The sequence below is a fragment of the Haliaeetus albicilla genome, chromosome 1 (assembly GCF_947461875.1).
Source record: "Haliaeetus albicilla chromosome 1, bHalAlb1.1, whole genome shotgun sequence".
Lineage (NCBI taxonomy): Eukaryota > Metazoa > Chordata > Aves > Accipitriformes > Accipitridae > Haliaeetus > Haliaeetus albicilla.
This window is the reverse complement of record NC_091483.1, coordinates 38,894,538-38,907,251: the sequence shown is the minus strand read 5'-3', so window position 1 is coordinate 38,907,251 and position 12,714 is coordinate 38,894,538. Positions and strand designations below refer to the sequence as shown.

The following is a 12,714-nucleotide window of genomic DNA, read 5'->3' as shown; positions in this document are numbered from 1 at the left end:
AGCAATTTATATTAAGTATTATTTGCATTAATGACTAATTCAATTTTGATAATAGAACAATTTCCTTTCAAGCTCATCCTCAATAAAACAAACAAACAAAAATTACTGGATAGATATCTTGACAAAACTTAACACTTCAGTGGTGTAATTTCAAAAGGTAAAATCTTAACTTTGCAGCAGCCCTTTAAGATAGGCAAACTGCACTGACATATATAAAGGGGAACAGACTGATAGATTGGGTTCCTACTGCTTTTCCAGCCATGCAAAGCAAAGGATTAAAAGGGAGAAACAGAGTTTTAGCAGGAGGTGGCTGATATTAATGTTTAGGTTTCAGCTTTTCAGATTTCTTAAATTTTTTTTTTTTGCTTAGGAAACTCTGAAAGCCACCTTTTCAACATTTCTTACGAATGAAACTGTATTTTAACCATAATTTTGGAAACACATGCTACTTCATAGAGCAAGTATGCTCTCTGTAGACTTTCAGCAATTAAATAAGCCTGACACTATCACTTACACAGCAGTAGAGAAAACCGACAAAGTGCCACTTTTGTTTAGCAGCTCTCCAGGGTCCTGGGATTTATCCTTCCAGGGCAGCCTCCTATGCAGACTGGAACCCTGCTCTTCCAAATATTTAAGGCATCCAATTAAAGAGTTTGTACAGCCTGGGATTTCCAAAGCTGAAGTACACCAGTTTTGGAACAGGCCTGCCATCCACAGACCCTGCAGGATTAAAACCCCTGGAACCATTCAGAGGACTGAAGCATCCAAGTAACAGCTCAGAAAAGTAAGTGGAGACTAAATAGGAGGCAGAGCTCCAATTATTTTCAGACCAAGGCTCACTGCTAGAGATTTAGACAACTCCTCACAGCACTAGCTTCCCTACCATTACAGAAGTTAATTATCTAGAAAATTACCTAGAAAACCAGCAGCCTAATGTGAATTTTACCTTCCAATTACTGTTGACTAGAAGAAATATTTGGGGTAAAATATTTTTGAGTTAGATAAATATGCACTTTTCTATGAAACAGAGTGGAAAATTACTAGCTTTTTCTGTTCTCAGCTTCATCACTGAATAATTGTATGAATAATTTCTCATTTAATTTAGTTAATTCCCCATCCAGAAAACAGGCTAGGATACTAGTCTGCCATAAAGAGGATAATCTACAGCACTACTAAATGCTCAGATGGTAAGGTCTACAGAGGTAAAGCCTTACTGTTGTAGACCTCATCACACACTAAGGAGTACAAAACCTTTCCTTGTCAGAAAATGGAGCATTATCACAAAACACAGCACTGAAATAGTAGTTTTTAAGGGCAGGGAAGAAAAAAAAAAATATTTGAGAGAGATACAGGGAAAGTTACATGAACAAATATACATAGACATGCCACATACATTATACTTTCATATAGTGTGTAAGTAAGCACAAATAAAATTCCTACCCTAAGCTGTATTGATCTGGTTCAATCATGATTCTTCTATCAATCCTTCCCACACCAAGATTTGTCTCCACGATGCTGACAGAATGCCTCTGTCTCCTCTCATCATGCAGAGAGACTGGCATAGAGTCAAAAGAGGAATTGCTGACAATACTAGATCTGGAAGAAATTTCGCTGTGACCAGAATCTGAAAAGTTATCCACTGTGCCGCTAGGAGCCAAAGTATAGCCTGCAAAGGGAATGTCACGTTAATCAGACTCTCTGAGGAGCCTGCTCAGTCATTGCCAGGCAGCCAGCCATACTGCTACCACAGTAAATCAAAACTATGACTACATTTACACAGAAGCAGCACTGCAAAAGATGGATACATAGCAGAACTGTGTGACATGTATTCTGTCTCTTAATAAGAGGTTTAAGATTGTGGGAACATGCACTACTCATTTAGAAACTAACTGCTCACCTTCCCTTCTTCTCTGCCCTCATCCCCCAAATTATTTTCAAATGCATCATCATACTTGTATCCCTGCATTATGAAATCTCACTTCTCAAAAAACTGCCTGTGCATAAACACTGTCTCCAAAATTGGAATGAAAGAGATGCCCTGGTCAAGATTACTGCTTAAAGTAATCCAAGAGACCCTCTCACACAGTTTTTCTGTTCTGCAAAGCTACATTTCAGAGACAAACAGCAGATACAACATGTAGCCCAGATGTCTGGGCTGACTGGTTATTACGTATCTTGGCTGAAAGAGGGCCAGATTTTCAAGCTTGCTTTGTGGTACTTTGCTAACTAATTACATTCCAAATAGCATATATTACCAGAATTATACTGTAACCTGGAGGTAGCATTGACACTGCCAGACTGAGATAAAAATCTGTAAACCATGTCACAGAGGCAAATTCAGCAAATTTAGCTTTTGTTTTAGTATTAAACAAAGTTGTGCTGAATGCTCTTGCCAGCTAAGTCAAAGATCATTCAACAACATACATCCACAAGTAACTGTAGTTTTCATTTTTTGCTTTCAGTCTACACATAAGTGTCAAGATGACTCCAAACTGATCTACTTGCTGAGAACATGGAATTAATGTTGCCATTTTTGTCTGAAAGAACATACAGTTTTTGTCTGAAAGGACATACCATTAGATTCATGTCACCACCAAACTAAGGATTTTTTTTTTTTTAAATTTATAATCATGTTTATGATTTGCTTTTTGCAAAAATAAAGCACTTTTCCCACTATGAGCCAAGTACAGAATCCCAATTCCTTTTTCAAGAAATGCACAGGCCTGACAATAATTATACAAATTCACTCTTTACTAATGTAGTATTTGGGAGAAATCATGATGATAGTTTACAAGGACTCGAGCTGATAATCTAAATCTTCTCTACATAACATTCTCCTCCATCTGACCTTAGTAAATATCACTTCAATAGAGATTTTGGATAGGCATTTGCACTTTCTTGCCATATTCATCTCTCCCATTTTCAGATCTCTGCTTATCCAATTGGACCTACTTTTTCCCATTTTGTTTCCATAAGCCCCACCTATCCCAGAGATCTTTGATGAATTGCTATTCTTGTTACTGTTCTCACTTCCAAGAGGAGAGGAGCAACTGGCTAGCTATGTTAGTCTGGATCCATAAGGCCTCAACTAATCAGCACTGCCACCTATCACATTAAGAAAAGGGCTTAGCTATCCATTTGATAAGAAAGTAGAAAAAGTGATACTCGCTTAAGTATCAAATGCTTGTGCAGTTTAGAGAAAGTTACTGCTACAGGGAAGTCTCCAACACACTCATCTCTTTAGCATTCTGAACTTCTATCATGGGGATGCAACCCCAATATATATATTTTACCATAATCTTACATTATGTAACTGTTAAACTGAACTTTTATGATATTCTGAAAATAGAATAACTTAGAAGTTATCTGCATACAGCTAGGCTATCATACTTCCAAAGGAATGGTTTTGTTTGTTTGTTTAAACTACAGGAAAATGCCTCCATTCTCTGTTTTGTCAAATCATAACCAGAACGAGTACAATGAAAAAACAAACAGGCTTAAAAAAAATCCCTTTAAAGTCCTACATTCACCTTGAAAAAATAACTCTATGAAGTCACTTAAAAAGAACTCAGTCAAAAAAGCTCCAATGTGTAATACCATTCCTCAAATACCCATATATATTGTTTGAATAATCAGGCTGCTAGTAAAACTTCGTGTATTAGTGATTCAAATTCCAAGTATCTTTAGCTTGCCTGTCATACATAGGTCATATCCCATCCAGATGTATGACACAGCAAATAATTCCTCTAATAGCCTCGTGTGCTCAATGCTGTACAAAGATTTTAAGTTCCAATCTGCACATCCTTCCACTGACAGGAAACACTGATGATGGGAATATTTTTGTCAGAAGCAGCTGCAGTAAAAGTGACCTGCTGCATCAAATCCTGTATCAGATCAGGCTATCTTTCCTGGCTTTTGCTAACCAGAGGGCTTTCAGGTATCCCTGAAATCAGGTTCCCAGGTATCCTTTCACGTAACCCACTCTGCACTACACTTTCTGCCCTCTTGCTGACCACATGTGACAAAAATAGAAGGAGCAGTAGTTTATCCCGAGTGCCCACATTCTCTCTCAGAAGTTTCCAAAGTTTATGAGCTTCAGAAAACAGGATGAGAAATATTGCACATCTAATACCTTTCCTTGGAGAGCTCTGTGGTGAAGTGGGAGGAGAAGACAGCTGCGAAGATGCACTTGAAACCGTGTCTTCAGATTGTTTCTTGTGACGATCCAAACTTCCTTCTTCAGATAAGGAAAGAATTTTCTTTAAAGCTTGTGGGGAGTTAATGCCTTTAAATAAGAATTAATGTAGGCAGATGTAAAGTCCAGTATAAATACATCTTTCTGTTTTGCAATGCATTTATAGAGCAGACACCATACAGGAAAAAAAAACTAGATTTTTTTTCCTGTTTGTGAGTTTCTGACACCAGCTTAAATGAAGCAAAACACTTAAACCTACTTCTGTTTAAAATATATCACTTCATTTCTGCATATTAGTGTGGCCAGTCTTTCATTCTGGCTACGTAACATAAATAATTTGTCACGGAAAACACAATGCAGATTTGGTGTTGCAGAATACTGTTTATACAATATATAAATCAAGGATATGCATAGTAATGGTTACTGAGAAACTTGAACTAAAATTATGTTGAATAAAAACAAACACAAATCTCACTGGTTAGTGGCGGTTTATATAGTAAGAAATTGAAACTGTTCTCCTGTTCCTTTTCTATTCAGAGTAGCCTAGAAGGTCAAAGAAAGCTGGAAAGAAGATAGATTAGGCTTACAAAACAAGGCCATCCTGCAGCTGCCTTTCTCCTTTCATTTTTGAGAACTACCTCTGCACCAGCTTATTTTGGGAAACTAGAGAGTAAAAATATCCTGAGGATGATGGATGATGTATGATGTAAAGATCTAGGGCATCAACAATTGCTTTTCTTGGGCAACATTTATCCATCTTTCTCTTCCCCTCTTCCCAAAAATCCACCCTGGGACAGTCTTAAAAGTGAAGATGGAGCTTCTCTGACAGTTTTGCCAATGGTTGTGGTAGAGGTTATTTTCAAGCAGTCTACAGAATTTATCTTTGATCTGTTGGATCACAATGCTGCTATCAATAATTTACAGCTGCTTCATCAACATAACCTAGTCAATTTTCAGAAACTTCCCCACCACGAGCAAAAATGCAGTCTATGGTGCTTCAAAGTCCTTTTAAGATTAAAATTTAATGGTAAAATCAACAAGAACTAGACGAATATTAAATTGTTTCTTGCCCATTTTGCTGGTTCTAATGTTTCCCTAGCAGCCTAAGCAATGCCCAAGTAAAACTAATACAAAGTGATATCAGAATTAAGCTCTTATGAAATTACTATCATGCAACAGGAAGGGCCAGTTATGCTACATATCTTATTAGGAATATTACTGTACTTTAAGTGATATGTAAGAAGTTCTTTAATAACACACACATTAGGTACACATGCTGGAACACAGATTTGGAAATCAGATTGGAAGAAATTCCTATAGTCCAGTATCTTTCTGAGTGACATGCAGGCAGCAATGACTGAATAACAACAAAAAAGCACTAGGGAACAGAAGCCAAAGGGACAATTCTCAACAGGAAACTTCAGGCCTACACTTCTAACAGGACTACCATTTTGAGCAGGCCTGAATTTCACATTAAATGTTCAAATTTTGAAAAAACACCAAAACTTCTGAGGCATCTCAGATGGGTCACTCAAAAACTCCAAGTCACTAATCCCTTTGGAAAAGATAAGCCAAGATCCTCGGGCAGACAGTCAGAAACATTCATTTTTTCCAGCTGTTAGTAACAGGTAAATACTTATACTGATTAAATTGACAGGATGCTTTCCAAGATTTCTTTCTTTCCATTTGTAGAGAAGAGAATTATGCATACACACTGCATGAACTGGCATAACTGTATATAATACTACCAGAAATAAATGTCTCAATCTTATTTGATTAAAAATGTCTCCCTGACATAAGCAAACTTCAGAGTATTAAGACAAATGTTTCATTGCTCCACTTACCAAATGGCGGGAGGTCTTTGACCGGCACTTTCTTGCGAGAGGGATAAAGAGATACGGCAGGGACCTGCAATGCTTGGTTTACTTTATGTTGCTGCTGCTGCTGCACTTTCTGCTGGATGCCTGCCCGGGGAGCCACCGGTGACGTTTCAGATTTTCCAGATCGCTTGTCTCCTGTATTCTTCGGCACTTTGCAAGAAATGGGAGAAAGCACAGAATGACTACTAGCTAAAAATATTGTGGGAGTTTTAATCTGAGCAGTGCAAAGCCCTCCAAATAATAATTAAGGTGCTCAAATACTTGTACAATTAATGCAGTAGGATACTTTAGAGAGAAGAGATGAAGAGGAAAAGAGAGGGAGATTTAACTCCATTTAAAGCATATACGTTATCAAAGAATATTTACTCTCTTTCTCAAAGTAAAACCCTCATAACTTACTGTTGTTATAGTTGTCAAAAACATCACCAGACATTATACTGGGCTCTCATAAGGACTACAGCTGGTTTAGAATGGATATATAAGTACTATTTTTTGCTACCCTGAAGGAAGGGAAGGGCATAAGATATAGCATTCCTTCAAATCAAAATGAAACAGATATCCAGCATAAGGTCCCCTCTGCTGCAGCCAGGTACAGCCCTTCAGGTGTCTCTGAAACACCTGGACATAAGGAAATCCCCTTTTGCCTCTCAAGGTCAAGATATCCAGGATGACGAACCCTATTCACACCAATAGCCTGAGTACATCAGAACTGTAGAGAAACTTTTGGCTCCTCCAAATCCTTTGTACGGACAAGTCTAAAGAACCCCTGTGCACTTCAGCACGGCATCATCTGAAAACCTTATCTCCAATAAAAATGCTATGTCCCTATATTGTTAATCTGCAAGATGATTTCCTTAAGATTCATAGATGTTCAATACTTGGAAATGACCAGACACATCATTTTCCACCTCATTGTCTAGTTACTGTTCCCAATTACTTCCTTGAAGAAACAGAGGTATATTTAGCAGTTTTCTTGAGATCCGTAACAAATGACAATTCTCACGTGTGTTGGTGGCTGGCTCACACTGCAGAGACAGTGTCTGGAGGCTCTCTTCATCCATTTCCAGATCCAAGTTTGAGAGATACTGCTTCACTTTCCGTGCCATCTGAGCATCTTCATACAGTTTTTTAGCATTAAGGAAGGAGCTGCGACGGACCCGCTTTTTATGACCCCCCGTTTGCGCGACATCCAGCACAGCTGCATTCGTACTGCCCTGGCTGAGAGACCTGGGGTGAAGGCGGGGAAGGAGGGGGAGGAAAGAGGGGAGAAGTATGACTTAGTCCAATGTGGTATCACTTGATAAACATGAAACGTGCAGAAGATTGCATGAGTGTCAGTCTATGGTCAAAGCTCACATGCCTCATTCCAGTAAGTCAAACAGCTATAACAGATAGAAAGATGAGGGTCAGGAAATCTTTTTACTTGGTGACAGGCACTATTTTAATTACACAAATATTTTAACCTATTCTGCTCCAACTAGGCAATATCACTTCACACATCTAGAAATGCATTCAAGCTAGCTCTCTCACATAAGCTAGCTACTGAGAAGATTGGAGCATTAGGAAAAGCTCATGCAGTAAGGCAATGCTGACAGAAGACTACAGATGAGGTCCAAATTTAAATTAATATACAGAAGGCATTTTGAAAGCTAAATACTTTTTAAATCAGACAATATGCAAAATGTACAGCTCAGTTTTACAGAATAAAACTTCCTTTTAACTTGCTAGGTTGAAGACAGCTTTTTATTAAATAAAATGATCAGCTAGTTCAGGATGAAATAAATGTCACGCACATTTCAATGTACTTATGTCTATATGAATGCTACGCATTGTTCCTGAATTGTTAAGAGTAAAAATGATGGCTGAATTGAAAATAAGTTAGGTTAGCAGATACTGTAAGTTCTAACTTTTGTATTTGATTGTGATAATTGCTTATTAGGCATAAGAAAGTTAACAGCAATTTTCAGCTGTTGCAACCTTGCCATTTTATAATTTCTCTTTTACTGAAAGTCACTTCCTTTGGCAATTTAAATTGAAGGTGAGGGAGAAGAACACCCCACTCCTATCTACAACCACTTATAAATAATTTACAACTTTTGTGTTTTAACCTCAAAAGCAAAAGCACTCCTAGATTAAAATGTATTGTCAGTAAAAAAGGGTTAACAAAAGAAAAAAATGTCAAAGCACCAGAAAATTAAAGATAGCAAGTAGGAAACAATGCAAATGGTAAAGGAAGAATGAATGTCTGTGAGTGTTGTCTCCAGCCACTTACCCCAAACTCCTCCATTTCTTCTTCCTGCAAGTGAGAGCCAGGAAGAGTAAAGCATGGGTTTAAGAAGAGACAGAGAAAGATCACAAGCTCAGAAAGAAAAAGACCAGACCTCAGGACAAGCAGTTCTAGAAGCCCACAAACATTAAAAAGAGCCTTGACTCAGGCATACAGTCAGATATTACAAACTCTTCTAGCTCAAATTAAGAAAAAGAGTATGCAATAAGCTGGTCTAACATGAAGCCGAAGAGCATTCACTCCACATTTTCTAACACTACTCGCTGACACTTTCAGATACATTCCCACTTCTACTAAATCAAAATGATAAGGCTGGCATACATCAATGCTTCAAACAGACTAATACATATGTGTTCAAGACAGTATCTCCCTCTCCCTCCCACTGATGGAATCTCATTTTTATGAGGTAATTGGCAGCTAAGGAATAATATAAAATATTTTAATATATACTGATAAACACAAAGTGTAATGATTTCTCCAGTTTTAGAACACCACATAATTTTGATAAATTGTTAACAACAAACAGAGAACTCATGCTGCTCCAATACAACAAGGGGCACTTGAAAAGCTCCTCTTGCTGACACCTAGCCTTCTCTTAGCTGGGAAAAGCTCTGCCTAATACAACACACTTACCTCGTTCTAAACATTAAAGCAGGATCCATGTTCACAGATGCCATGCGACCAACATGGCGTATCTCCTTCGCAATCATTCTCAGCTTCTCAAAATTGACCAAGCCCTCCACTTTTGAATCATTTCCTAGAATCAACAATTAACATCAGTTATTATGCAGCAGAGTTAGTTTTCCTTTGCTAGTAAAAGATGATGTACTTCTGCTTTTACCTTCATGAAGGAATGTAAGGTCTTTTTTGATAACAGGAAACAGGGGTATAATGGGGGGCTGTAGGTTTTGGCTGTTAAGGACATTACGATATTTTGCCATATTCCTAGATGGATCAAACAAGTCCTGTAGATCTTGAAACAGTTTTTCATACTTGCTTGGAAGCTTTTCCCAAGTAGTTCGGAGCCTTGCAACTGGTGCCAAATTCAGGCCACTTGAAACAAACAAAAAAAGTGCAAAAAAGATCAAGAACAATAGAAAGAAACAAAGAAATCCTAGAAAAGGCCATGTTAAATTTTGTACGGGAGAAGTACCACATAGCCAGAAGAGCGTAGCACAACAATGTCAATAAAGTAAAAGGAAGTGAACAATTCCTTTTGCCAGCGTGTATTACAGAAAAATTAAGTTCATTTTTATAAAACCTATAAAAACTGGAGATATCTGCATGATGTAACCATGAACAGATAAAAGTTACACTTGGATGAGTAGTTAAACCTTATAAAGAATATGTACTTATTACTTTGGAACTGGGTCTGAATTTGATAACAATATCATAATCTAGGAGTACTCAGGATCACCACTTCCTTCCAGATTACCAGACTGGAGGAGAAAACATCTTCCACCCACATAATCTTTAGGTAGTGAAAGCACAGTGACCCACCTTTTTGCTGCAATAATCTGACTTTGTTGTGTCCAGTTCAAATTGTTGTAACAGACTATTTATTTAAGGTTATTCTGAAGCTGTAGCTGGTACAAGCAACGGGCTTTTTTCCCTTAATGGTATTGCCTGTCTTGCTATTCATTTCTACCTACAGGAACATTTGGTATCTAGAATCTTCCCTTCATTCAAGTTTTTGCAAGCAGGCAGGCTGCTTTTATTTCTCATTGAAATCAGCTGAAACAGCTGAGCTAAATATCAAGATTTTTACATCTCAGAGATGCTGACTGATTATCAGCATAGAACTTTGACTTGGAACTTGCCACATTTGATTGAATGGTATTCAAAACCAGTGATGTTCAGAAAAGTGTCACATTCAATCAATAGATTGAATTCAGTCAATAGATTGAATGTTACATGGGATTTTGCCAGAGACTGATAAAATTGTCATTTTAATGCAACTTACTCAAGCTTTTTCAGAAGAGACAATATTTCGGGATTTTTTTTTTTTTTTTTTTGTTAGGTTCTTCCTGCTTGGGAGGCTCAAAAGGGAATGTGAACATTATAGAAAAATGTGTATAAACACACACATTAGAGTTTCCCCTCCTCCTTTTCATTCCAAAACTAAGAAAGGTTTTCTGTCTGAGATTTTTAGTACTTCCTTAATTCTTATTAAGAGGTCTTTATTTACAGCTTATTATACAGCATTGTAGCCTGCCATTTTATCAGAGTTCCATCCAAGAAACTGCTGATACAAAGAAAACCAAAGGCAACATATCATGGCTCAATGAATTCAAGATACTGGAAACTATGTATAAAATGATGAGCTCCCTTTGGAAAGTAAGCCATTCATTTATGACAATGTTATACTTTTTCTTCATATAATTGCCATTTCTTTTGGTCTTTGTTTTTAAATAAGTGCAATAGTTTCTCTAGTGCCATGTTCACCAATAACTCTTGCCTCACTGTCTTCAGCAATAAGTATATAATAGTAGCATTCCAAATAATATTTCAGTAAATGTGTCAATGTTAAGTTCAAATTACTGGAAAATGCCCTCCTTATTGGATTATGAAGTGTTGATGTTAGCAGTATTAATTGGTTTACTCTGTTAAATACATTTTGTTTAGACTGACATAAGTAAGACTTTGCATTTTACTTAGAAGTAAAATTAAGGGGCAATACCTAATGATGGCAAACATTGAGTTGAAGTTCTTGCATTCTCTGCAGTGTAGGGCTATCTTAATGAAATGCTTAATGATCTTCATCCTTTTCAGCTGGTTGGTTTCTCTTAGAATCTCAGAAGCCACCCAGAATGTTTCTTGATTTATCACCTCTTCAAATTTTTTTAGATTAGTGCAACCTGTTTTTGATTTGAGTTTAAACAAGTCATCTATGTATTCCGTGGGTTCAATATTACGGAATAGCTCAAAGTTTCTCATGGAGAGTTGGGTAGCCACCTCAACAGTACTGAGCTGTAATAGGGAAATTTGACTTTCCCTTAGTAACTCTTGAGCATCTTCATCTGAACAAAGAGTTTCTGTTTCCATGTTGTTCTTCAGGTAATACCTGTAAAAACAAAATTCAAAAAGACACTACATACAATATACTCAAATACTAGTGAAAGTTACAGTAATGATCCAGTTGGAATTGTAGAATAAACTGAATTTCACCAGGCCTAGATATTAATCAGAAGTTGCATAAGGAGCAATTTCTTGTAAAGAAACAGAACATTAATAATTAAATAATGCTCCTATTAACAGGATTTTGACTTAATAAACTGGCATCCTTCGCTTTAGCTCACAGTCTCTAATCTCACCTGCCACTCAGCTGTATCCTGTCAGCAAGCTTGGATAACTGATCAGGAAGCCTCCTCTGCTTGATCACACCCTCAGGTGTGACAGACACTTCGCATAGTGAATATGCATCAGGGGTTGCAGTGAGAGCAAACTCCCTGATAGCCTGGATGACCACTTCTTTTGCTGTTGTGTCCTTACTGATCATGATGTAGCGACTTTGCTGATCAGCCTTGAAAACCCTCAGAACTTGATCTGGTAAGTCTGGAAAGAAATTACATGCAAGGTATGCATTTTAGTAAAGCAAAAAAAAAAAATGGTATAAGAACAAGCAACAGTTACACTGAGTCTAATTACTAGTGCTATCATTTTTACTTCAGTATCGTTTCACCTCTCTCCTTCTTATAAAACAGCTGGGTGGGGTTTTTTTTGTTGTTATTGGTTTTTTGTGGTTTTTTTTTTTTTAATTAAAGACTAGTTCAATTAATAACCAGGAAAAGAAGTTAGGCCACAAAAATATGCTAATGTTTCCAAAGTCTGGACAGACAAACTAATGAGCATTCTGATTTTCACAGGTGTTGAGTCCTGGTAAATTCCATTTAAGTCTGAGAAAAATCAAGGACACTCAACAACATTACCCTGTACACTGACATATAAGAAGTTTAAGCAAATTAAGTGACAGGAGTGTCAATCTTCCTAAGGATGTTTTTAAGAAAACAGAATAATTTACCTGTGTCTGACACTCAACCATAGCGTGACACGCAAAGGGAAAACATGTACATGTATGTAGCTAGGAAGATGCATGTATAATGGCCAGCATGCATGTATACACAAATAAACTGCGGTAGTATTAATGCATCCAATTACTTATCAAAAATACTCCATCCTTGATACATATAAATCATAATAATAAATGTCTAAGTAACAGACTGAAAACTTGCTCTTTATTTCTCTGTGCCAATGTTTTAGTAATTAAGAACTAAATCAGCCAGAGATAGAAAAACACTTCACAAATATTCAAGTTGTAAATATATTATTGTTTCAAGTGACCGATGACAGAA

The 12,714-nt window shown here is 37.1% G+C and overlaps 1 protein-coding gene across 10 annotated transcripts in view; it reads right to left on the bottom strand.

Moving 5' to 3' along the window:
• Positions 1 to 12,714, bottom strand: part of RAPGEF2 (Rap guanine nucleotide exchange factor 2) — a 194,014-nt gene that overhangs the window by 7,027 nt on the left and 174,273 nt on the right. For 8 of the 10 annotated variants that reach the window (XM_069786180.1, XM_069786187.1, XM_069786182.1 and 5 more), the window contains 9 exons: positions 11,677 to 11,917; positions 11,043 to 11,426; positions 9,204 to 9,415; positions 8,996 to 9,119; positions 8,348 to 8,371; positions 7,079 to 7,302; positions 6,040 to 6,225; positions 4,133 to 4,285; positions 1,441 to 1,666 (listed from right to left, as the gene is read on the bottom strand). In XM_069786180.1, the coding sequence (XP_069642281.1) occupies positions 1,441 to 1,666; positions 4,133 to 4,285; positions 6,040 to 6,225; positions 7,079 to 7,302; positions 8,348 to 8,371; positions 8,996 to 9,119; positions 9,204 to 9,415; positions 11,043 to 11,426; positions 11,677 to 11,917 (1,774 nt within the window). The remainder of the gene's footprint in view (positions 1 to 1,440; positions 1,667 to 4,132; positions 4,286 to 6,039; positions 6,226 to 7,078; positions 7,303 to 8,347; positions 8,372 to 8,995; positions 9,120 to 9,203; positions 9,416 to 11,042; positions 11,427 to 11,676; positions 11,918 to 12,714) is intronic. The other 2 variants (XM_069786196.1, XM_069786188.1) reach the window with 2 other exon arrangements.